General features: G+C 54.3%; 2 protein-coding genes across 2 annotated transcripts; both read right to left on the reverse strand.

Annotated features, from left to right (window-relative positions):
• Window positions 1-660: 660 nt before the first annotated feature.
• VOLCADRAFT_106254 (uncharacterized protein) lies at window positions 661-15,144 on the reverse strand (the record flags this gene model as incomplete). Its single annotated transcript, XM_002954119.1, has 14 exons — window positions 661-729; window positions 1,351-1,377; window positions 1,920-2,045; window positions 2,642-2,810; window positions 7,615-7,748; window positions 8,390-8,648; window positions 9,066-9,157; window positions 9,698-9,931; window positions 12,194-12,340; window positions 12,533-12,604; window positions 13,116-13,256; window positions 13,575-13,788; window positions 14,641-14,863; window positions 15,099-15,144. The coding sequence occupies 14 exons, from the start codon at window positions 15,142-15,144 to the stop codon at window positions 661-663; spliced, it is 1,953 nt and encodes a 650-aa protein (XP_002954165.1).
• A 4,882-nt stretch (window positions 15,145-20,026) lies between these two features.
• On the reverse strand, window positions 20,027-24,529 carry MTP2 (uncharacterized protein; the record flags this gene model as incomplete). Its single annotated transcript, XM_002954120.1, has 11 exons — window positions 20,027-20,098; window positions 20,339-20,578; window positions 20,842-20,916; window positions 21,254-21,373; window positions 21,640-21,726; window positions 22,055-22,222; window positions 22,452-22,582; window positions 22,846-22,965; window positions 23,415-23,548; window positions 23,854-24,085; window positions 24,517-24,529. 11 exons carry the CDS (start codon window positions 24,527-24,529, stop codon window positions 20,027-20,029), a joined length of 1,392 nt encoding a protein of 463 aa, XP_002954166.1.
• Window positions 24,530-24,595: the final 66 nt, after the last annotated feature.

Here is a 24,595-nt window from a genome sequence, read left to right on the forward strand (position 1 = left end):
CATAGTAGGGCTGAATGGTATGTGCCCCAGCGCTCTCTATCATCCACACTGCCTATACATCTTCTTGAACACGTCCCCTAACCAGATCCGGTATCACGTCCGTACGGCTGTACAGCCTATGGTAATATCGTACAGGACGGCAATGGATCACCCAAAACACCGACGGACGTACATACAGCGATGTGAACGGATGCATGCAACAAGGGTGAAGGTCACGGAGATATGAATAAAGAGACGGGAGGCCACATATATCGTCCAAAGCATGTACGATCAGACAGATAGATTGACAGACAGGCAGGCAGAGAGATAGACAGCCAGAGACAGCCAGAGCGACAGACACACAGCAGGACAAACAGGCATGAGCGACACTGCAACACTCGACCGCCACGCCGCCTGGTATGATGCACGAACTCCTCGCCATTATATACTTGTAGAAAAGGAAACCAGACGAATTACAGGAATATGATAGATGAAGCCCCTTCAAAACTTCGTAGCATTACAAGACCAACAACACCGGACAGCAGAGCTCCGACAAAACAAACGTCCAGACGACGTCCAGATTTATGTTGGTGTCACTGGCTTGTCATCTGGTTACAGTGCTGGTGTTGAGAAACGTTTGAACGATGGTGTTGATTCCTCCTAGGACCGGCAAAGGCGCCATCAACGGCAAAGACAGCACCGCGCGCTCCCGTACTGCTGGACCACACTGGAGCGCTGCGGTGGCCGGACCTGCAGTACGACAGCGTCGGGTGGGGTAGGGGGCATGGATAAAATGTTTCAAGGCTTACCTTAAGCCACCAGACACAGGCCGTACCAGTATACATGTACGATTTCGCCACATGACATATTGTTTTAAGCCACAGTGATGCATCGCCGGTAGCAGGTTTCGGATTCGCAATGAGCGAGACATAATAAATTTTTTGACCATCAAAGGATGGCTGTGCCTCTATGTCGATATGTATAACATTTGATGGATCCGGTTATGGTGAGAGACCTGCGAGCCAATCACCACCACCACCACCACCAGCAGGAGAGTGCTTCCCCCAGAAAGACATTATTGACTTTGCAGTTGTCGGCACACAGGGTTGACGAGAAGGATGGGGTGCCTGGGAGCGCGGGGGAATGTTGCAGGGACTGCTAGCAGATGCTAGTGGTCGCGGGCGAAGTCTATATCTACCCCGACATCACACAATCATACGTGTGTAGGTTCGGTCGCATATCCTCCGACTGATTCCGACTGATTCCGACAGATCTATAAACTGAACTTTTCAACGGCAACCAGACCGACGCATAAGTAGAAATAGAAACGCATCAGAAGGTGACGCCACAAGGGCCTTTCTTCAACCTCACCCTCGTCCTGGACAGCCGGATGATGTGCTGCGGGGAGCAGCGAGGGCCCCAAGGGCCCCGACGGGCGCAAGGGGGGCCAGATCTTCCCTTGAAGGCCGCGGCGAGAGGGTGACACCGGGCCTCCGAGGAAGCCCGTTTGAAGTGGAGCTGCAGCCGGTGCCGCCGCCGCCGCCGCCGCGGCCGTCGCCCGCGCCGCTGGAGGCGGGGCCGCCTCTTCCTCATCAGTCTGTTGAAATGTCGTATTTGTCACAATGCCGTACACACCGAGATAAGGCAGCATCAAGAGCAGGGCAGCCGGCATATGTTTTCGTGTTTACATTTCACATAGAAAGCGTCCGACCAAACACCCTACAACGCCAACGAACCCACAAGAACCCAAAACTTAATCACCATAAAAAGTAACAAAATCAACGACGCAATAAAACGAGCAGAGAGCAAGAAGTGATCGGCCCGGTTGCAAAAGCTGCGCGCCCGGTGTTAGATAGGACCGGGATCCAGAAGCCCGGAGTAATGGATTACATGACAGGAATTACGCGAGCTGTCGTACAAGCTCGACACAAGTGCCGTACCTCTAGCTTCTCATCGCACAAAATATCGCACGTCAGCGTTTCTGTCTTGGCTGGCGACGGCGCCCGCGTTGGTGTTGCCTTGCTGGTGCGTAGAGCTGCGGGCGAGCTGCTCATGGCGTGGATTTGCTGTTGTGCGCACACAGCAACAGTGCATTGATGTGCCGTGTGGCAATGGAGGTTAAGTGCAAAGAAAATATATTTAGAAAAAAGAGTAAGGTGAAAGTGAGTGGCAGAAATTGTGATAGAAGAAGGATCTTCAGAAAAAGGAATCCAAGGATGGGTCGCATAGATGGCCGCAGCAGAATGCGACTATTGCTGCTGTGGACCCCGATCGGGTCGAGTGCAACGCTCCTAGGAACGTCTCCCGCAGCATTATATGCAGTTGGGATGGAATCTGGGACGAAACGAACGCCGAACAGTCCTCGGCGTGTGCAATCAACACCCACAAGGGCACAACCCTCCTTTGGTTCGATGAGCACTTTGGCATTTCGGCAAAATGTATGACGACGACATGGACGGACCTCGCGGCAAGGTAGCAGGCCGCCGCGACTGCACGGCGACGGTATCGTAAGCGTCGCTAGGTACCGCTCCCCTAGGTATCGTGCCACGCACGCCACGCGTGCTGTTACCACCATCGCCCCCGCCCCCGCCGCCGCCGCCGCTGCTGCTGCTGCTGCTGCTGCCGCCACAAGCACGCACGTGGATTAACCTCTCGCGCCTACCTTCTTTCTCTTAGGCAATGAGTGGTGTCTGCTAAAGTAGATGCCACAGGCGTTGCAGAGCACCACCTTCTTGGTGAGCGGCCGCCGCCACTGGGGGCTCTCCGTAGTGCCGCAGTGCGCACAAGGCCCACCGGGGATGCCGGTCCTGGGACTACCAGTCTGCAGAGACCTGCACGCGCGTTAGACCATGAGCACGCCATCGCACAGGTCTCCAGCCTGGTCGATACAGGTTGGAGTCACTTGCATCAGGCATGTTCGTACTGGTTCAGGTCAGGGCATGTCGAGGTCAGACCTGAAATGAAGGTCGGGTCGTGATGACTCAGGGTTGAGGTCAGCTGACGTGGCATGGGGTGTATGGGCGTTGGTCCAGGTCAACACTGGCTGCGTCAGTTCCAATCACATCGCAATTCAAGATGTAAATCACACACACACACACACATGTACTTCATCGCCGCCCATGAGCATATACTTCCTACTCCGGCATCATCCATCTTCCTCTATTCTCTTCTTTCTTTTTCATTTGTAAGTTAGGACTGGCACGCCGCGTGGATGTGCATCCGTGGCCTTCGCACATTCGCCTTCGTGGCATGCGCACACCTTCAGAACAACACCTACTAACTCCCGCTGCTGTTGTTGTTGTTGTTGCTGTCGCTGCTCCTGCTCCTTCTTCGCCTATATTATCTGTCTTTTCCCTTTGTCCACAGGTCAACTAATGTTCTGCTTCACGGGAAGGGTTTCTTGTGTCCGGGGCACCTTACCCTGTGCTTGTCGCCGCATCGCACGCGCTGTGGTAGCATATGATCCTCTGCTCTGACCGCGAGCTCAGGATAGGAAAAAAGTTTTTAGTTCTATCTAGCTAGCTGGTACGTTAGGTGGCCTTGCTGTCTGTCGTCATTTCTAGTCGCCGACCACATTAGCCACTACAGCGCTGCTTATTTGCACGGGCTCTTGATATCACTCTCCTAATCAACGCCTACTTGATTAATATTCAAGTTACGTCTACATTTTCACTTAAAAATCCTAATGACACGTCGCTGGTGACTACGTAGCTCGCTTCGGTATCAGGTTATTCGAGTACCACCATCGTCATACATTTTCCCGTATCGCGGCTCATCCACAAACATACATAATTACACACAAAAAAACTACAACCACTAAAATATACACACATACATATGCATACATATTCGCAGTACCGGCTGCGTCACCAACCATTGAAAAGTAGTTTGTTAATCCTGTCCGAGCTAATACACGCAAGATCGGAACATCCAGGGTTTATCCCCCCCCTGCTTAGGCCGATTCTACACTTACTTTTTAATATTGCGGTGCAGCGCCTCTTCACTGCCGTCACCGGCAGAGTTTTGTTCCGTACGGTCTACAGCACCGTGCTCGCCAACAAAATCGCCGCCGCCAGGAGCGTCATCCCTTGCGTCTCCAACATCCCTGCCATCCTCAAACACCCCCACGTTCGCGTGCGGCGAGCCGTGCGAATGGGGGGTTTCCGGATGAGGATGTAATGACCCTGTGCCCGTTGTTGCTGCGGCTGCTGCTGCTGCTGCTATTGCTGCTGCTGCCGCTGCTGCTGCCGCCGTAAACGATTCGTACTCCAGGTCCGAAAGCTGGTGAAGATCCATAACGCCACCCGCAGCCGCATCAGCAGCGGGATCATGCGTCCAGGCCTCTTTTCGCGCCGGCCCGCTCGCGACAATGTACGTCTGTCGTACGACAGCTTGTTTCGGGATGACGGGGGATGAGCAATAGCGACGCCGCTTCGCAGGCGGCTCGTGTCGTGTATTGCCTTCGACGTGGACATAAGCGATGGGCTCCGGATCCGGTTCCGGGTACGGCAGGTCCGGAATTGTTGTCGTACGTGTCGGATTTGCGGCGTAGATTTCCCGCGGGGGTGCGGAAAGCCGGCTGCGGGGAGTTCTGCGAGTTGAGAGATGGATATTGCTCCGTAGGGGCATCGGCGCTTGTGCCGCGGCGGTTGTAAAATCGTCGCGCCCCTCGCCGCCATTATCGTCGAGAGCTTGTCGTACCGTCTCCAAGAGTGCGTGCGCCAGGGCTTCGCAGGGATCGATCATGCGAAGACGCCTGCCTTGCCTGTCAAGCAGCTGTTGCTGCTGCTGTTGCTGCTGCTGAAGCTGGGGTAACAGCGGCAACAAAAGCATTGTTGGAAGGATTGAATAGTGATGCGCTGTGTAAGGATGCTGACAATGGAATACGTTGCACCGGCGGCATCTTGCCGCGCGCAATCGCTATCCACGTGGTTCCGCGGTGATGGTCACAGCAATCTCCGTGGGAGAGTGATAGGGCCGTCCTATGTGCTCCCATGCAGCTTAAGGTGATTCAACGATGTAGCGGATGTTGTTAGGAATTGCAAAGGACTTACATTTGTTAAGTTCGATAAGTTGGATGCGTCGCCTCGCTAAGGCTAAGCTTGCCTTACCCGGCACCGATTTGCCAACCTAGAAGCAGCGTAACTTTAAGGATGATGCATCTGCCTACCAACCGTAAAACTTCAACTTACGTATCCCCGCGGTTTTGACGAAAACTGGCGGTAACAGCGAGGCAACTGACAACGAGTTCTCGTTGATTTCACTTGCCGCCAACATGTGCCTAGACAATGCTGCAGCAGTTGAATATTAATACAGACAATAAAATTATACCTGATAATTTGTGTAGGTTTGGCTTAACTTTACTTTGGTCACAACAAAAGCTGCAGCATGGATAAGTTGCCCTTGGCAATAATTTGCCAGTTGTGATGATCCGGTATATTTGGATTCCCTTGTTGTTACCCAGAAGAGTTTTGGGTTGATCAATTCGCAAATGGACACACGTAGCTATCGCCCCGCCTCGCTACGACCGAACTTACTAGCATCTCTTTGTGGCTTCCACAGCTTGTAGAGCATGCAGTAGTTGCGCTTTAATTCTGTAAGGATTCTGGGTAGGCGCTTCAGTGGCGTTGACGAACTGGAAGTGGGAATGGCGAACGGCTCCTCTCAAGTCCAAACAGGCGACTTCGGCGATCGATGTTTCAATATTGGGGTAACAATAATTTATAAATCTTGGAGTATAATGCCGAAAAGTCATCGGAAGGAAGCCACTTGTAACCCCAGCGTTACTCGGCCAACGTAACCTTGGTATAGCATGACGTGAAAAGGACACGAAAGGCAGCAGCATAGGAAGTCTCCTTTTATAAGTCCCTATTGCGTTCATCAAGTCACTTCGTGCCTTCAAGCCTCTACAGCAGATCGCGGCGCCCGCGCTCCACACCGTCGTACTTCCGTCCTTACGACTGTGTACATGGTATGCCTGTTTTACTTTCACACATGAACAAGCAATTACGTGTAATGATTGGCTCTATTGAAGTACAGCAATTATGTTTCTTGGCAAGCTAGATGGCTTCACGTGGTGCCGAACGGTCGCATTTGGACATACGTGTGGAAAGCCCTTGGTGGGCACCTACCCGCGTTTCTGCGCGCTGAATCGCTAATGGCGGGATGCATCCCCCAACACCTTTTTTTATGTCTGCGTTTCAACGTGCGCTAAGTTACATGACACAGGATCCTCAATATCTGACGACACTTTGTTACACCCCGACAAGGCATTTTTTGTTGGACGAACCATTGAATCCTGCTACCTTTCCCAAACGGTAACCGCCCAGACCAACCAATGCTACAGCGCCATGCTCGAATTAGTGTATCCGCAATGACAAACTTATACCACAGCATTAAACATCGCTCCTCCTCCACAGTTAAGCAAAACGAGCCTCCTGTAACGACTGCAACAACAGTCATCCACTCACCGACGATTTCACTAGAGGACAGCACAGAATAAGAAGCATATGAGCCGATGCAAACCATCTCCCCTTGCAAAACCTTTGATGCGCAAGTCTTGGACGAAAAATGTCGCAATGCGACTTCTACACCGAGAATCTTCTCTGTTTCAGGACGTGGCCATCCGCATTCTAAGAAGAGTTTCATCTTTATACAAAAGACGATACTTTTCACAAAAGAAATATGAAACTGTGCACGCGCGACAAGTGTGCAATCCTAGAGAGCAATCCCAGAGACGTCCCCAACGTCCCTAAGCGAGGGATTATCATAGATCACCTCCTGGTCAAATATACATGCGTATCAAGGCCAGCCAGGAACGCATCAGCTGCTGCGTCCTCCTGTCGTCATCGACGAGCCAAAGCGGTTAACGCAACTATATGTCAAGCAAAAAAAGCAGGGCACAATTACGATAAACCTAGATTCTGGCCAAAAACTGCAAGGTATGTATTTTGTATTTGCTCACCCGAAAGCCCGCTTCACATGAAATGTCCCACGTTCCGGAGCCCTGGGCTAAACTGACGCTACGGAAGCGATCATTTCCCCGATATTCTTCAGCAACCGACGTTTTGTAAAGCGCAGCTTCACCGGAAGCGAAAAAGTATCCTCCCTTTCCACAGGGAAGACGGAAAAGAAAAAGATAACTATATATTATCACAGTGCACACGTCGCAAAAGGACGCGCAGGCGAGCTTCATGTTTAAGTTGCCATAATATACATCAAGATACAACGCGAGGGCGCACGAGAACCAATCCGCGAACAGGGAATTGACGACGGCCAAGCCTCTACATCATCGCAAGCCGCAGCTTCCTCGCGTCGATGTTAGTAACTTACATCACCAGGCCCAAGCTGATCCCAACGACGCACTCGACGTCGTGTCTTTCTCGCCTCGGACCAGCAGCACCGAGGGCAACAGGCACTCACCCAAAAAGGGAGCGCCCTCGCAAAGGCCGCCGGATGTCAACATATCGACGTGTAGAAGCAAACGCTGCCTCTCCGCCTCGGCCCCTCTTTTACTAACGCGCCTCCCTCATGGCCTTCCGGTGCCGTCGCTATCAACCCTCCGCCCGCGCAGTCGCGCCGTCAAAAAGCTGCTGCTGCTGCTGCTATCGTCGCCGCCGTTGTTATAGCGCCCACCCGCACATGCGCCGGTGCACCAGAGGCTCCGTCGTCAAGTGGTTCAGTGCCGAGGGCAGCGTCATGAAGGCCGCGGCAGACAGCAAGTGGAACGCAGCGTGCGTGTACGGAAACCAAGCCAGCGGCGGCATGTCCTCTAGCGTGAAGCACGCGGTGGCAGCGGCCGACAGGGCGGTGTGGGCGGCCCATTCCGAGAGCAGCTGCCGCTGTGAAAGTGTCAACAACAGGAAACGTACCTGCGTTTCGGGCATATGCAGGACTCCGGCTCAGTCGTTAGGTGGCACAGATCACACACAGAGGTGGGGTTTCTGCTTTAGGAGCCCCGTACGTACAGCCCTGCTGCTACTCGCCATGTGTGCTTGTTGGTGTAAAGCGATATTCCGTTTGAGAAAGACGGAGCGCGAAGCAGCAAACGGTACGATAAGGCGTGGGAAGGGGGCAAAGGAAAGGTCCGGAGGACTGGGGCCCACTGTAACAAATTGCAAACTGGTGGCAAGCAGTGACTGCAGCTGTCCGCTGGTCGCTGGTGCAGGTTTGAAAGGTCCGCTTTCCTCATCGGCGCGGACCACGAAGCGGCGGAAGACACGGACGAGCGATTGTCATGAAATTTTCCCGCACAATTCTTTTCGTAGATGTATATAGCCCATAGACGGCTGCAAATAATCAACCCACAGCCTTTTATATTCTTTCCCTTTCTTACGCCCCTAAGACAACAATACTAAGCCATTGTTTCGACGCCTCGTCTCACCGATACCGGGCAATCTGCACCCCGCACCTCAACAGCAACGAAGTTGGAGCTGGAGACAAGAGTGGGCCTGAATGGAGCAACCGCCAGCATCAGCAACACCTGCCAGCGGGGTGCAGCTCCAACAACCGCCCGCCGCAGCAGCCAGCTGGACGCGGCTATAGCATAATAGTCCGCCTTGCGTGCGATCGGGCGGATGCGGCCCCAAGAACCGTGGTAGACGGTCGCGACCGCGCCGACCACCATAAAAGCCCATCCAAACCGCCGAGCAGCAAAGGAACGGCAAAGCCTGTTAACGGATGTGGTCGATGCAATAGGGTGAAAACAGTGAAACGATAGGGTGACTGACGTCTGCTGTTGGTTAGAAATCGCGATTGGTTTTCGCGACTTACGGTTGCGGTTTCCGTTTGCCCAGCTTGGCGGGCGGACGGAGAAAGCAAGAATGGAAACTACAACGTCCTGCCTGAGAAATTGTGAAAAATACACCATATGGGAGTGACAAGAAAATAGACCAACGCTGCGAGGCAGCCATTTGTGGTGCTGTGTTAAATGTTTGGCTCGGTTTTCGATCAGGCATGCAGATATTTTCGCGAATGTTTTCGCGACTTAGTCGAGTCGTCTCCGCATGTCAGCTGCAGCTTGAGGGCCACGATTAACAGCTGCATGACTTTATAATATATTTTTCATCATTATCGCTTGAACATACCGCACGATTTTGCCGCCGGCCTGAAAAAACATGCCGCAGGTCAACATGTTCAGGACGCGCTCCAGCAAGTTTCTGTCGTTATCGCCAGGACCCTGCGACAACAGCCGCAGCAGATAACAAGATCAGCGGTCGCAACAGAGGGGGTGTAACTTAAGGCAGCAGTTGCTGAGTTTTAGTGAAAAGCGTCGAGTACGCAACACCAAGGCGCAGGGCTGTGGCCCATCCGCTGGATGGGCAAACGTACGCTCCTTGCGGATGCTCCTCGTGCGGTGTTAAGGGAACTTTAAACACATTGAAATTGGGATCGGGATCGCGAATGCGGCGGCAGAAGTCCTTCTAAGTTCGCGGCACACCGAATGAACTTATGGTTCAGAGAATCCGATGTGGGTTGGTGATCCTGGTACACAGACCCTTCCAAAAAAAGATATGTACAGCGTGCTGCCAAGCCTTTCTGACTATCGGATTGGAAGAGCATTTTCTTGTGCTTTTGCAAAGGCTGCGTTGGTTTGCAACCTTTCCGTGTTGTCCGCCTAATGATGATGATGACGAGGGATTATGATGGTGGGTCCATTTCTCCGCACCAGGGGCGAGTGGCAAGGTGGCGGACCACTAGGTGCCCACAACAATCTCACCTGTGGCCGAATTTGACTACCCATGATCCGCAGAAGGCGACCGAAACGCCGCAGCACCCTCTGACGCGATGCACAAGATGTGTGGTTGTACCCCGCTAGGTTCTGCTGCTGCTGCTCGTGTGCTTGACGGGGCCCATCCTCTTGCTGCCGCTGGCGTTGGCGTAGAAGCAGCGGCTCCGGTTGTTCCACCGTCACGGAGCAGACATGCTGTTCCTGCTGCAGTAGATGATGCTCCTGCTGGTGAGTGGCATGCCCTTGCAGCTTCTTGTGCGGGGCCCTTTGCCATCGTGGCGTGCGCCAGCGCGGCTGGTGGTGGTTATGTTGGGCCGGGAGTTCCTGAACTGGAGGCCCGGAGGAACAAGAGAGTGACGAGGCCGAGAGTTTCTCTGTAAAGGCCGAAGTACAAGTCCGAGCGACCGGACATTTAGCGCTGCTTTGCGTGCCGCTGCCCGTCCTTCGCAGCCGCCGACTAAGCTGCCTGAGAGGAGGAAGCAAGCGTGCCAAACCTTGTGCCAAATTCCGCAAAGGACGTCGCAGCGGGACTGCCTTTCTCGTCTGATTTCCTTGTATCTGCTTATGGTGGCAAGCATCCAGCGTTGAACCGCTAAGCAAGACAAGAGAATGGGGCTCCATGTTTTTACATAAATACGTTGCAGATACCGTAAACCCTAGCCTTTACGAAACGTACCAGAGACGAGAGGAGGCTCCATTGGACACCGGCACAATGACCACATTGTTTATAGATGCTGCTATGTTATTCTTATGCTAATGAACATTCGCTGCGTAATGCGATGCTTGGAACATTCGTTATACGACAAACATCGACTCCGAAGCCTGTTCCGGAGCGATTAGATTTTAATTGAAACGGAAGAGGAAATTTTTCATCAATCGTGAAAATAATTTGTGGTGTGTAAATCTCCTCAGTAAAGGACCTGATCGCGGGCTTCACAAACACGGATATATTTTGAAAGCTGCAAGGATAATGCAGCAACACCTGAAAAAGTTCGGGAATGTTTCAGCTTAGTATTGATATTTTTTGGAAGGTATGATGACGTCCTCGTTGCTTTGCACCACGCCGTGAAAGCGGGAAATGCGGCCGCCGTTTTTGCTGGTGGCAGCTAGTGGACATGTGAGATTTTCGTGAAAGGGTATGGAAATTGTTGTCGCATGCGCTTGATGCCTTTCGCACGTAGGCAGCCATGCTGTATTGTCAGCTTCCCTCTTTGTCCACGCCGATTGGAAGATTGGTTACGCCATCGTAACCACCGCTCGTAACACCTCATCAACAGAAACAGCCTCCCATCACCCATCGCCGCCGCAGGACGTGGATGCCTTCTCCGTAGGCTTGATTGTTTGCTGCGCGTCATGACTTTGCGGACGTTGTTAAGACTGATTTCCGCAGTCCAGAAGGGATTCTCAGCCATTAAAGATTCCAAAGGAGACCAGCACCCCGAACCAACCAAGCCGCTGGGCCTCAGGAAATCACCTAACGGAAAGCGCCACACGACCTAAGCGGAACCCCGCTCAAACCTGAGCCCGCTCCACCCCGCGACTGCTCCGCCTCGGCCCTCTGTCCTCTTGTTACTACCTCCTTCAAGAGATGCCCTGCCGCGCCTCCGTAATACGCTCCTCCATCCCACGTAAGGCATGTCGTTGCCTGTCCTTGCAAGAATCTCGACGCATCATGCTAACGTCCCATCTCGCGGCCCAACAGCGGTGCACCCCCCTCATGCGCCCCATCTGGACTCAACACGTGACGCGGTCTAGCGCCACGAACGTCCCCTTTGGTTGACTTGTCCACCGCAGCAATTCGCGAACCGCTTCAACACAACCGCCACTTGCCACGCCACCCTCCCCGATGCGCCCACACCATCCAACACTCGCCCCGCTCTCATGGTGTCCCCTCATGGTGTCCCCGTGCAGCTTGCCGTGTGTGTTTCGTACAACGAGCTGCAGCATGGCTCGATAGTCTTGCACGGTGGTGATATTGGAAGACGCCCCAGCCTTTACGTGTATACAGCTGAGGCGCTGCACCTCAGCTTCCTCTATCGGTTCCCCCATTACTCAAAATGGCGGCAGCAGCAACGAAACCGCCTCAATGGCGCTGGAGGCGACAGTGCAGAGCAGTGGTGTACGCCGTCCATGCCCGCCCATGCTATGACTTGCTGCAATCGTGAATCAGGATGCGAATGTGCCTATGCGGTTCAGCCGAGCTGCAGTTTACTAGCTTGATAGATATCCTAGCCACAAATAAACAACATTACCTGGCATGCATTACGCGCAACTTAGCGGCTTAGAACTCCTTTCTTTGCTTCGGATGCATGTTTTATGCCGCCCTGTTCGGCATCGGCGTTCCGAAACCAATAAAGCACTTCAGGTCTCGGGGTTGGCTGAGTACCGTCAAACGGCATCCATGGCAGCGAGGCGACGGATGGACTGCATCCACATGAACCACATCATCCTCGCTCTCCTGCTTCACATCCAGGTCAGCCGCACGCCGCTAATCCATCCGGGACTGCCGCCGTATCCCTTCTTGGGCTGCGGGTTCTTGGGGTCGGCTTGCTTGAGCCAGCACTGGCGGAAGCGGTACCGCTCGCCGCTGCAACCCGATGGATCAACACACCAGGTCCATAAGTTGCAGCCCTGTCAGGGTACATAGGCACGCACAGCAGCCATGCATGTGCGCGAGAGCAGGAAGACGCGTGGAAAGAAGATACCTTGCATGGAAGGAAGCGCACCTTGATTGGCAACCGTAAGCAGTTCGTTTCGGGGGTTCACCGCCTCCCCTCCCTCCGCCCTCTTTCCCACATCAATCACCCCTACTAGCCGTCACACCTGGGTACTGGCACACTGGTTGCAGCAGTCCTCTGCCGAGTCGGCGCTGTTACCCTCTCCCGAGGTAAGTATCTGGACGTGCACGGAGAGAGGAGGATGCGAGAGCAGCAGACACGGGTAGCTAGGATGGGGACTTTTGAGGCGCAAGGGACCAGCACGAACACTGCAGAGGTGCACTGCAGACGTGCAACAGCATTATGAGCGCTAGTTTGCCGGTTCTAGCTGCTGCCCGCAATGGTGCTGGAGTAGCGGTGCATACTTATCTATCACAAACAAAGAGTAGGAGGTGGACCCCCTGCTCTCGGTCAGTGCCAAGCCCAGTCAGGTACGGTACGAGGTGATATAAACACTAAGGTGTGCAAAGGCGCTCCAGGCCGAAAGGGCCTTATGGCAGGCAACTTCAAAACGATAACGAGAGCTGAGCTGAGGTCACATGTTGTGTTTCAGCTGCCATGGGGCTTCCCAGGGTGTGTGCGGTATCTCGTTAGTCGAACGGAAGGGGTCAGGGGTCCTCCACACGCCTCTCCCCCGTGTGGAATACTTCGTGTGGAATCACGACCCAGTCCACCGAAGTTGTACGCACCGAGGTCTCGTTGAGATCGGTGTCCAGCAGCACAGTGCAGGGCTGAGAGCCCGAGCACCCCTGCAAACCATTCGACGCATCTCGGCAGTTGCTGGGGACGATAAATGCAGAACCATAGTCCTGAATGTGTGCGCACATGCCCTGCATGATGGTGGGTGGTTGCACATGGCACAACCAGATTATATGATAATTTACCGAAGGGGCCTAGGGCTTCGCCCATTACGAAATGCTTAGCCCAAGAGGCGGTCCTACAGCACTGACCTCGAAGGCGCAGAAGTGGACAAGAGCAGTGCACCTGGCTCGCTTAAAAGGCCGTCTTGTAACAACACCATTGTGTGGCAGGACTGTTACAAAGGTTTTTTAACCATGAACCAGGCCCTGCAGTACAACTGCAGTGCCTTCCCCGCCGCCAGCAGCGTTACATCACAAGTCTGCAGCATTTCATTATACAGCACTGACCTCGAAATTGTAGCCGCCATACTGGTAGGTGGAGACGCAACTACACGAGTAGCCCTTCTCGGGGAAGGGCGCACTGTCGGTGAAGTTCGCGGCTGTGGTGCCGCTCATCCAGCCAGTTGCCGTATCAGCCGAGTTCTTGGGGCGGGGGAACTTGCCACGGGTGGATGCACCTTGTTTTGGCGGCGTGTCGTACTTGAGCCAGCACTGTTGGTACCTGCAGTAGAGGCAGGCGGGCGGACCTCGGCTTCCAACAGGGCCGTACAAGGCAAAGGCCACCAATCTCCCCCCTTTGCCGGTTCCTTCCAGCACCCCGAGATGCATGGACGGGGCGGAGGCCACCCATGCTGGGCCAGATACCCCCGTGTGTGTGTGGATGTAAAGTGTGATGCGACTGTGAACGACCGCCGCAACAAGGCCGTACGGCACTACCAAGTACGGCCGCAACCGGCACGGGGTTGATAACGGTGACCGACTCCCCTCCTCCCATAATACCCCCTTACGACGGGAAGCTAAGGACACGCACACCACAACCGTCAAGTGGTGCCGTCTCACCAAAATCGCAAGCCAGAAGCTGCACGTGGCTCAGGGTTCTCCATCCCCATCCGGACCGAACATTGAAAATTTGAGAATTTTCCGTTTTGCCCGAAAGGAAAATTGAGGCACCACTCTTGTAGTGTAAGGCCCGCCTTGTCGCCAGTCAGATGACTGAAGTATAAACACACATTGAGGCTCAAACTGCACTAAACTACCCGACATATACGTGAAACTGTATCGCACAAATTCCCCTCGGTTTTGGGCAACATCATTGCGTGAACGATTGCCCCGCGATCCCAAATAAGGTCCCAGGCAGCAGATCTAGCATTTTGCGATAGAATCCTTTCGCTTAAATTTACTCCGAAAGCCGCTTGGGACCGTTTCGGAGTGCCCGGGGGCTGGCAGGGAGGCTGTCGGGTAGGGCCCAGATATTTGTAGAGGGTTCGGCTACAAGCGATGTTTTGGTTACCCTTGTGAAGAGCCCTGACGTGGGCCCTGTCTTCATGACGTGCAAGTGCACGTGTGCACCCACCTCCTTGGCTCCTTGGTGTAGGAGCCGCCCGGTGCACAGCCACTCGCGGCAGCACACCATACCCACACATTGCAACCGGTGGTGTTGAGGCAGCTGTCACGGCATGCGGCGGCGCTTGGCTGGAAATTGTGCGCCTCGTCCGCGTCCAGTACGATGGCGCCCTCCGCGTCCCGATTGGCAACCGCCACAATGGAAGCGGGCGATGCGGCGGCGTGGAGCCGGACTGAGGGTGTGGGGAAGGTGCGGCCCGGCAGGGGCCAGGTCAGGAGGGGTTGTGGATTGGGAGTGGGAATGTGAGGAATGTGAGGCGGCGGCAATGGCAAGGGGAACGCGCAGCGGGAGCTGACTCCAGACATAGACGGCCGAAGGAGCCAAGGCGCCAAAGGTTCGTTCGGGGCACTGCGCGGTGTCCCTGTTACGTATTGAGGAGCCCACAAAGGTCCGACGTGCTTCCTCACCAGATGCTGTGAGGGCCAGCAGCAGCAGCACTGCGAGCACCGGCATCCTTAGCCTCTGATGGTCGCCTAACTGACCCATGGTTCGGTCTTGCCAACGCGAATGGAGCACAGCGGAAAGGAAAGAACACTTCCTTTGGTGTGTCGGTGCAGAAACTTTTTAACCTTAAAGGGGTTGTAAAGATAAGGCTCTTGGAAAGGTTGCAAGGTATTTTAAAGCGTAGCGAAGGTCGGAGCCGCTTGGTAATTCCCATGACCCGCGAGTCCTTCGATTCTGCAAAAAAAAAGCTGCTAATAACACCGACATTGCATCATCCTTGGAAGCACGATAGACAGCATAATTTCATGCCTTGGCCATGAACGTTGATTTGGAATCGTTTTCGGAACGCGAGTAGGCGGTGCATCACAACCATAATTGTTGGCTTCAAAGCTGTATATTTTGTGTTCACGCTGAGCCGATGCTTGGGGAACGCCGGTAAAACGTCTCCTGCGAGACGCCAACCTGCGCTAACGACCTTCCTTATGTTCATTGTCCCACAGAATCCGCCACGTATATGTAAAGGTGCGACGAAACCCTTCCAGCAGGCTTTCTACCCTGATATTTGACAGCAGGTCGTTATAGCATGACCATGCATCCACAAATGTCTAGCTTCAGCCGACCATTGGAGGATTTGGGCTCCTTCCAGTTAAGGAACGCGTCTGCACTTGTCATGCCTGCCTGGCAATTAGGGTAATGGTCGGTATGTGTGGGATGTTGCGCCACTAACTCCATTTGGGATCTGATGCTTCTCGCGATTCACCTGGCGGCCCACCCGCTATGCTCGCGCACCTTTCAATGGGGGAACGTGCGCAGGGGGCGGTCTACCACAATCCTCGGAGGGCCAGTATCAGGAGATTACCCAGAGATTACCGAGAATCGTAACACCATTGAACCTGTCCTTTGGATCCGCAACATTTAGCCCCAGGAGCATGGTGTTACCCCATCCTGGTTTGGGGAAACTCCTTGATGTTGGACGGGCAAGGTGTTCCGTTGGATGTGCACTTCGAGTGTGCGTGGATTTGATATTGTGGGTATTGCATTACGATGTTTTATTGTTGCTATGTGTTATGTTTTCGGTTTGAAGTTGGACTCACAGGGCCTTTCCTATCTCTCGGGCGATAAACCGTCGTTGTTTAGTGCCTTTTCCGGCTTTGACATCGCAAAGCAAATTTCGTGGCCCCTTAGCTCAGCTGGTTAGAGCGTGGTGCTAATATATCTAGGCACGCCAAGGTCATCGGTTCGATCCCGATAGGGGCCATGTAGGTTAACGTTTTCGTAATTCTTCGTCCTGACATGTTTTCCTGATCCTTCATCCTGCGAAATATACACCGAAGCTCTCTCGTGTCCTATTATATTCACCATTTTCTGGTACATGTGTAGGTCACTTTTCTGCCATCCTTACTCTGGGGTTGTCCACATTTCTATACTACTCTTTCCTTTCCGTATCCTGCGCCTGACCCTCCCCCGCATCCTCACCGCTCTGCAACCCTGCTGCAGAGGTTGCTGCCTGAGTTTGAATGTAAAGTTGATGCGATGCGTTCCTGGGGGGACAACCAAGGTGGATTGAGCCTAATTAAGAACCCAATTCTTTCGGGGCGCGTGAGTTATGTAGTTGAGATTCACCACTTTGTAGACTCACCACTTTGTGAACAGATGTTGATGAGGCAGGTAAAGTTTCAGTACAGCCTTACAGGTAGTAGGTGACGGACACCCTCACGAAGCCGCTACCGGAGGGAAAGTTCGTGCAGCGAAGATTCCGAGCCGGATTGGGGGTTCGTTGAGTTAAATTCGTCCGGAAGTGCTCCGTCCGATGGAGGCTGTTGATAACGGGGCTCATAACCTATGGATAAGCAGGGAAGTGGAGCTGTGCAGGTATAGCCGGCCTCAACCGTTACAGGTATCACTGAACAGCCTCTCATCAGCGAAAACGCCATCTCCTTTATCCCACATATTGCATCTCATCCGCCGTACATTCGTCCCAACTCCCTGACTTCCAGTGTCCTGGCCGATTAACTTTTTAATTTAAGATTTCACTACCTGGTTGGTTTAATCATCACTACCTCTTTCTATTTCTCTAAAACTTCAGACTTGATTTGCCGCAGTGCCAGGCCAAGCGAGTAACACGTCATGTGTCCCGAAGCTCCGGGGCAGGGTTCCTTTGCATAACTATTCTGCACAATATTCCCAGCACCTTGCCCTCGTCATCGACGCCAGACTGAACCATGGTTCCGTTAGGGGATCGGAGAGAAATCGAATCTTACCTCTGCAGGAATGTTTAGATGTGCATTAAAGGGGGGGACGTTGATACGTGAAACGCGCGTACGACATGTCCGAATGCACGCAACTTGGGACACTATGGGGAAGTAATACCCACAGCTCCTGTCGCCGTCATTAAGCCAATGGGCAACACGAGTCGCCGAGACGGTTCCGTTCCAAAAGTGTGGTTACCTGCCATCTGAAAGCTTCATGTGTGTTACACCGCGCTTTGTCATCATCAGGCCTTGTTGGCGGTCAGCTTCATAGTTGTCAGCCAGGCATTCGCACTACGAAGTAAGGTAAGCATCAAGCGAGGTCGTATTGGCGTCTGGAGTTTCATCTTAGAAAATATGACGGCATATGCGCCGCCCATCGGCATGTCGATGCTGCGGTATTTTTTTGGGTCAATACAAATGCAGCAGCAGCAGCTCTACAGAAGCCAGGTTGTTGGTTGCGGCCGCGTAATGCAAAGAGCGCCTGCGTGGATGCGTCTTCGGCGTGAAGAGGATCCGGAGGGTTCTCTGGATCATCTCTGCCGCCGGCTCTTCGGGATCTTTGGCTCCGGAACCAGCAAGAAACTATTTGACACCCGCCCAGGCATCGCAGCATGGCGGGTAAGGCTTCGGTGCCGTAAAAAGGGCAGCTGCAGTACAGTACAATACGGCGGCGGGCCCCAAAACCATGTCCATCGTCATCACTCGACAGGTGGCTACAGCTTCCCCCGACAGGTTCCTTCGTTACCAAGTGCTGGTTCGGTTAGGTCCCCCGGGGAGACACAGGTGGCCCCGAGGCAAAGGCAAAGCACAGTCATCTTCAGGCGAATTTGTTACCATCTACGAGCCCCTGCCGTACCGTGCACCTTCTGCATCCCTCCGATAGTCCGTGCGGTTGGGCATTCACTTATTAAAATGTGAGGGTACGTGCCGTTACAACTTTACACGGCGTGCGCTAACCCAAGCCACGCGAGAGTGTGTATTTGCTGCATTTGGCACAAACAATGCGTTTGCTAACAATAACGGCTTGCACCGCTGAAATCGTAGCGTTCATGTTCGCGGCAAAATGTCATTGAGTACGAAGCGGAGGCAGCTTCCCTTGCTACCAGAGGGTCCCGCTCACCGAGGTGGAGCGGAGTCACAGAGCGCTGCAAAGGCGCGGCAGTACAGGACAAGGAATGTCGCTGCATTCAAAGTCACCCGCAAACACACACGTAGCTGCACAACCATACTTACATACATACAAACACTTGGCTTCCCTACCATTCGTGCTTCAATAATAATAAAGTTAATCGGGCGCCATTGTTGTCAGTTCCTGCCCGCAGCTCAGACACACACGTGCACGGCTAAATCCGTACACATAGCTAGCTGTTGGCGATAACGATTAAGGCAACTAGAGCTAATTCTTCTCCTCTTTCTTCTCAGCCCCTGGTGTACGTGTCTCGTATAAACCAGCGCGGATGTTTCCAGCTGTGCCTCCAACACACACGGGGCCATTGGGGGGGATGTAAGCTACGTGACACATCAGATGCCAGATCCCGCAGGAAATCCCAATCATTATTCAACGCCATTTTTATTGCGCGGCATCGGCACGGCATTGCCTGTGTGCCACCTCCTGGTGCTGGCAAATAAAAGCCTCCATACAGCCGATCATCGCCGCTTTGGCCCTACCCTACTACAGTTCTAGATCCCTCTTGCCGCCACCACCACCCATCCCCACCTCCATTACACCCCTCCACCCCCCTCACACACGCACCGACCCCGGCGCAAATGAAAGGAAGCAGCTCAGCAGAGGAGCCACAGAACACCCGGACAGGCGCGGCTAAAGATCCCCCCTCCGGCAAAACCCAAGTGCGCTTCCTGCTTTAACTAACCGTACCATTCCCGCACGTGAAGTGCCCACTCGGAGCCTCAGCTGCGGTGATGAGCCCTCCGTGGCACCCGGGCTTTACGGACGGCCACCTCTCCCCCCCCCCGGCGCGCTTCTGTGGAACTGATTACCGTACCTCTTGCAACTAAGTGTACAACAGTCCTTGGAAGGAAAAAGAAGGAAAAAATGCATCCAAAGCCATCCATCGTAAAGCGGCATATAGCTTTAGCCAGCTGAGCATTATAAGGACTCTTATTTGCTGATCACCGTTCGGGTAGGGTTAGCGAGGACCCAGCTACAGCGGACAGTCGCAGCGGAAGATTCGACGACGCTGTCGTTCATCATCGCCCAGCTCGCCGCACTGCGCAACACGGGATGCATACTAGAATCACCTCCACCTGCAAGATATAGATAAATACATAGATGGATACATACATGCATACATACATATATGCATCTTCTTGTGGTTTCTAGCTCCCTGCAAACCTTTCTTTCTTGGAGGCTTTTGTTTGGTTCGTTGGCTGTGTCAGGGGACATATATACAGTCGCACGTGTGCGCTTTCCGAACGCGACCGGACAGGACACACAAACAGCAAAGCAGGCAGCAAGTAGTGAGCACCTTTCGCCTACTCCGAGCTTCTCCCGGCCCCCCGAGCATTCTCCGCACCTATCCACGTCCTGCTGCTGCTACTGCTACAGCTACTGCGGCCCGCAGATCTAGAAAGCCCGCACCACAGACGCAACCTAGCCACCGCAGCGGGCTCAGCCAGCCTCAGTCACTATCCCGCGAGGGGACCTTCTCCTGTCCCCCCTGGAGCAATACACCCAGGTCCCCGGCCGCGTCCTCCGCGGGGGAGATGTCAGCGGTGGTGGTGATGGTCCCCAGGTGGGGGTCTTGCCGCCGCCGCGGCGGTAGCCGGGCCCCTTCCAGGGGTTGCGCTGCCGCCATCGCCGCCGCCGCCGCCGCTGCCACCGCCGCCTCTGCTGCATGTTGACCACCGGCGCCATTGCTGCTGCTGCCGCACCCGCCGCCACCGTCACTGGCACGGGACCTGCAGCTGCAGCACTCAGGACCAGTCCGTACCGGCGCTGATGCCGCTGCCGCCGCCGCCGCGCCAGCGGGGCCGGCAGCGGCGGCGGCGGCAGCATTGGCCGCAGCGGCGGTGTTGTTCCCGACGCCGCAGGACGCCCGGGGTAAGAGCGCCGCTGTCGGAAGAGCGCTGCCCGCGGGGGGGCCGCCCGGTGAGGAGGGTCCGCTGGCGGCGTCCAGCCCCGCCAGCGGCTTCATGACGTCCTTCACCCCCAGCTTGAGATTTCGTTCCACCTGGGAAAACGCAACCATACAGAGATAACGGAGATGCGTGGGTTGCGTGGCGGGAAGAGTTCCGTGTGCAATTGCGGGATAATGTTTTGGGGGGGTTCAAAACCGTTATGCTGCCTCGTGCCGGAAGTGCGAGGGAGGAACGATCTTCAGCAGCCGTAGAGGCGGCAAGCTCCTAAGGAGACGCGTCAGAGTCAGAGAGCCGTACACAGAGAGAGAGGTTGGGAGGGAGGGAGGGCCATCATCATCACGAGAGCCATCCGCACCTTGTGTTCCTCCAAACTGCGCCTCTCGTAATCCACGTGTACGAACGCTCGCTCCACATTGTCGATAGCCTCGATCTGAATGTGTTAAACCAGGGTTGCGGGAAGGTTGGGTGAAACTGTCTGTGTTGACGACCACGATGGCGACATACATACAGACGGTAGAGGCGGTAGGTAGACGCAAACCACAAACCCCGGCCCCGGGCTTCCTCTCATCCCCTTCGCGACCCCCTCTCTCCCCCCTCTCTCTCCCCCCAATACACACAGGCGCACAGACACACACGCCTGTGTCGCCATCTCCCCACGCGTCCAACACACCAATCCTACCTCAGCCCCCGCCCCGGTGTCTTTCCCCCCCACCCCCCATCCCCCCCATCCCACCCCAACCCCCCCACACACAGCTCTTACTCCGCACCTTGTGTTGTAGCGCCAGTGCGATATCATGTGACTCCCGCACCGTCATGTCCGCGGGCAGCAGCACCTCCACCTCCACCACCATGTGGCTACCGTGGTGGTAGGCAGTCACACGATCCAACTGGGGCCAGCGACACGAGGCCACCACACGGCAAGTGCGTTAAGCATAAACTCCACTTATGTCTGCCCGCCAAATGCCAATTCCTATTCTTTGCCTTTTTCTCCTTACATCCGTCTGTATGTATGTATGTATGTATGTATGTATGTATGTATGTATGTATGTATGTATGTATGTATGTATGTATGTATGTATGTATGTATGTATGTATGTATGTATGTACGTCCCTAACGTGCTCTCAACATATCCACCGGCTGATCCCCACCCACCTGCAGCTCCGTACAATGGTTCTGAGTCACGTGCGTCACCTCCTCGGTGAGCTCCTCGGGGGCCTCCAACCCGATCATCTTCTGACCCTGAATAACGGTGGCAGTAGCAGTGCAAGAGTTGCAGTGGCCGTGTCACCGGCAGTAGCAGTAGAGGTAGTAATGTCCGTAGTGGTGTGAGTAGCAGTATCAATAGCAGCAGTAGCAGCAGCAGCAGTAGCAGCAACAGCAGTAGCAGCAACAGCAGGGGATGACCACAGTGACCCACGGGTTGCTCCTAAAAGGTTGCTTGCGTTGTGAAATGGTGTGGGTTGTAGCGCAGCCAGCGTGTACGTAACGGAGCTGGCTGCGGTCGCGGAGGAAGCGGCGGCGGTGGCGGTGGACGCAGGGGGGAAGCGGCGGCAGGATTTCTCCTGACCTGCTCCCAGCAGATGGCTAGCCAGTTCCGAATGATGAGCAGAGAGAACAGCACCGCCACAGCCGGGTCCACGAACCAGAAGCGCGGCAGGTTGCCGGCGACTGCAGCCCCAGCAATGGCGGCTACGTTGGACATCACGTCGTTTAGGTGGTCCTCGGAAAGCGCCACCTGCAGGGAGTTGCACGCGGTTTGTAAGGGTTTTAGCGGTTTCAAGGTTGGTTTTAGAAGGTAACGATGTTTTAGGAAGTAACGATGTTTTAGGAGGTAACGGTGATCCGCAATTCCGGCGCGTTCTATCGGCAAGTACGCGCATACATACATACATATAGACGCGCTACAAACGTAGCTGTGTGTAATTGATTGGATACACGAGCTGGTTGACGCCGTTTTTCCTCACTGCTCGAAATATAACTAGTGGGGGCAGCAGCAGCATCAGCATCTGCAGCGGCACGGTGCCGCCGCGTGGGGGGTTGCCATTCTGCACGGGACACAGCAGGGCAGAGCAGCGCATATCCCAGGGTTTCTGCCCTGAAGGTGTTACGATCGGCGGCACGCGGTAACGGGCGCGTCCCTACAGAGCGCTTGTTGGTGTCGCGTGGTCGCATAGCTGTGAGAGCATTGGAGTCACATGCATGCCGACAGCTATGCGTGCTCACAGCTGAATACACCGAAACAAGGGAGGGAGTGGGATTTGATGTGAAACATGGCGGCTGTCCATCATGGGATGACAGGATGGCATCGTCGTAAAAGGAAAAAGGACTACGGCGTCAGTACTGCCGTACTTGCCGTACTTGCCATGATGGGATTCTTCCGTAGCGCCTGGCAGTAAATGTACAACCCCAGCTTCAGGGCCGTGGCAGCGGACAGCGTCCCAATCAGTACGGCATCGACATTAAGGGGGAACACGTGACCTGCGGTTGCGGTACATATAACGTCTGTAAGTGCACCAGATGTGCATTTTATTGACTTATTTTTGAGCCGCCGCGATGAGGGAAATGCCGATTATGGCGATACATGGGTACTTTCACTGAAGCGAGCTCGGTCGCCGCCAGCGACGTGTTAGAAATCTCTGAATGAATTAGAATGAAAAAACTGCAGACATAGCTGGAATTCTTCAAGTGGATGCTGATTAGGAGGGTGATGGGTGATGAAGAGGGTTTGGCACAAAGATGATTTGATGATTGCGGCGTTGGTGTGTGTAATATAGAACTTCAAGGGGAGGGGTTTTCAAAGAGGTTCTTCGGGCATGGTTGGAGGAAAGAAAGGGGGGAGGAAGGGAGGAGCTGTGGCACGCCCTAAGAGAGGCCGCGGGAGAAGCACGTTTCCATGTTGGTGCGGGCAGAGGCCGCCGCAAACACACCGTGTAGCCCTTCCCAGATGCTGCCGGCAGACTCGCGAATGACCAGCGCCGTAGAGACGAACATGATACCGGCGCATGCTAACACAGATAGCTCCGCCATGCGCGTTCGGCCGATGGGAAAGCGCTGGTCAAACCTGCGGAGTCGTTGGAGAGGACCGGGAGATCCGGGGGATTGACCTAGTCAACAGCGACAAGGGCTAAGAGCGGGCTTCTTCCTGTACGGCGGCAGAGGACAAAGTACGACGCAAAGCAAATGCAAGATTGAGCACCGCATGCGTTAATGGAGGGTTTCTTGCTGAATTGGCACTGATGGCCATGCGGTATGAAGTTCCCATTGATGGAGGGGGGGATGCCTCAGGGAGTCAATCGAGGGGATTGTCTCAATTAGCACGACAACTTTACACAACCAACCGTTATAAGCCAAATCCTACATGAATACCTGGCCGCCTGGTACTCAGCTACCGCAAGCACCGCTTGGCTGAGTATATCAACAAGGCTGTCGACCGCACTCGCAAGGACGGCGTAGGAGCCGGACAGTCCGAACACAACTGCCTTGGAGACAAGCAGCAACACGTTTATTAGCCAGCTCGCGTTGATTCCAAGGCGCACACGCCTCGAGAATGCATCGGCTTCCTTGTTGGGCCGCAATTGCTGCGAAGGGACAACGGCATCTGTTGGCGAGGCCGTGAGGAGCGGCCCGGCTGATTCGATATCATGCAAATCGGCAGATAAGCTAAGACGACTAGCTCTGCTTAGGCTGCGCGCTGAGGTTATACGTGTGAACCCTTTGGGGTCTGTGCATGAGCTTGTCTGGCCGAGCACAACTTCACGCGCAAGTTGAGCCATGGCCGTAACGGCCGTAACGGCAAAAATGGACGTCACCCTGTTGAGCATACCAAGCGAATATGGGTGATTTGTCACACTTCTTGGCAATCCGTACGTCGTATTGACACTTCTAACCTGCGAACGGCTAAAGATAAGGTCAAGCTGCCACAGACAAGTATGGCTAATTAAGGACATTAATTCAGCTGTCGAAAGAATTCGGCATGCAAACAACTAGATCCGTTATCGCGACGGTTGACCTGCATTCCGGTGAGCCTACCTCGATAAGCCATGATAACTTTCCCAGTTACCTAGCTTGGGAAGCCATAATTACGTTTCGTTCCTTGTTTTTAAGCTGG

The sequence above is a fragment of the Volvox carteri genome (assembly GCF_000143455.1).
Source record: "Volvox carteri f. nagariensis unplaced genomic scaffold VOLCAscaffold_40, whole genome shotgun sequence".
Taxonomy (NCBI): Eukaryota; Viridiplantae; Chlorophyta; class Chlorophyceae; order Chlamydomonadales; family Volvocaceae; genus Volvox; species Volvox carteri.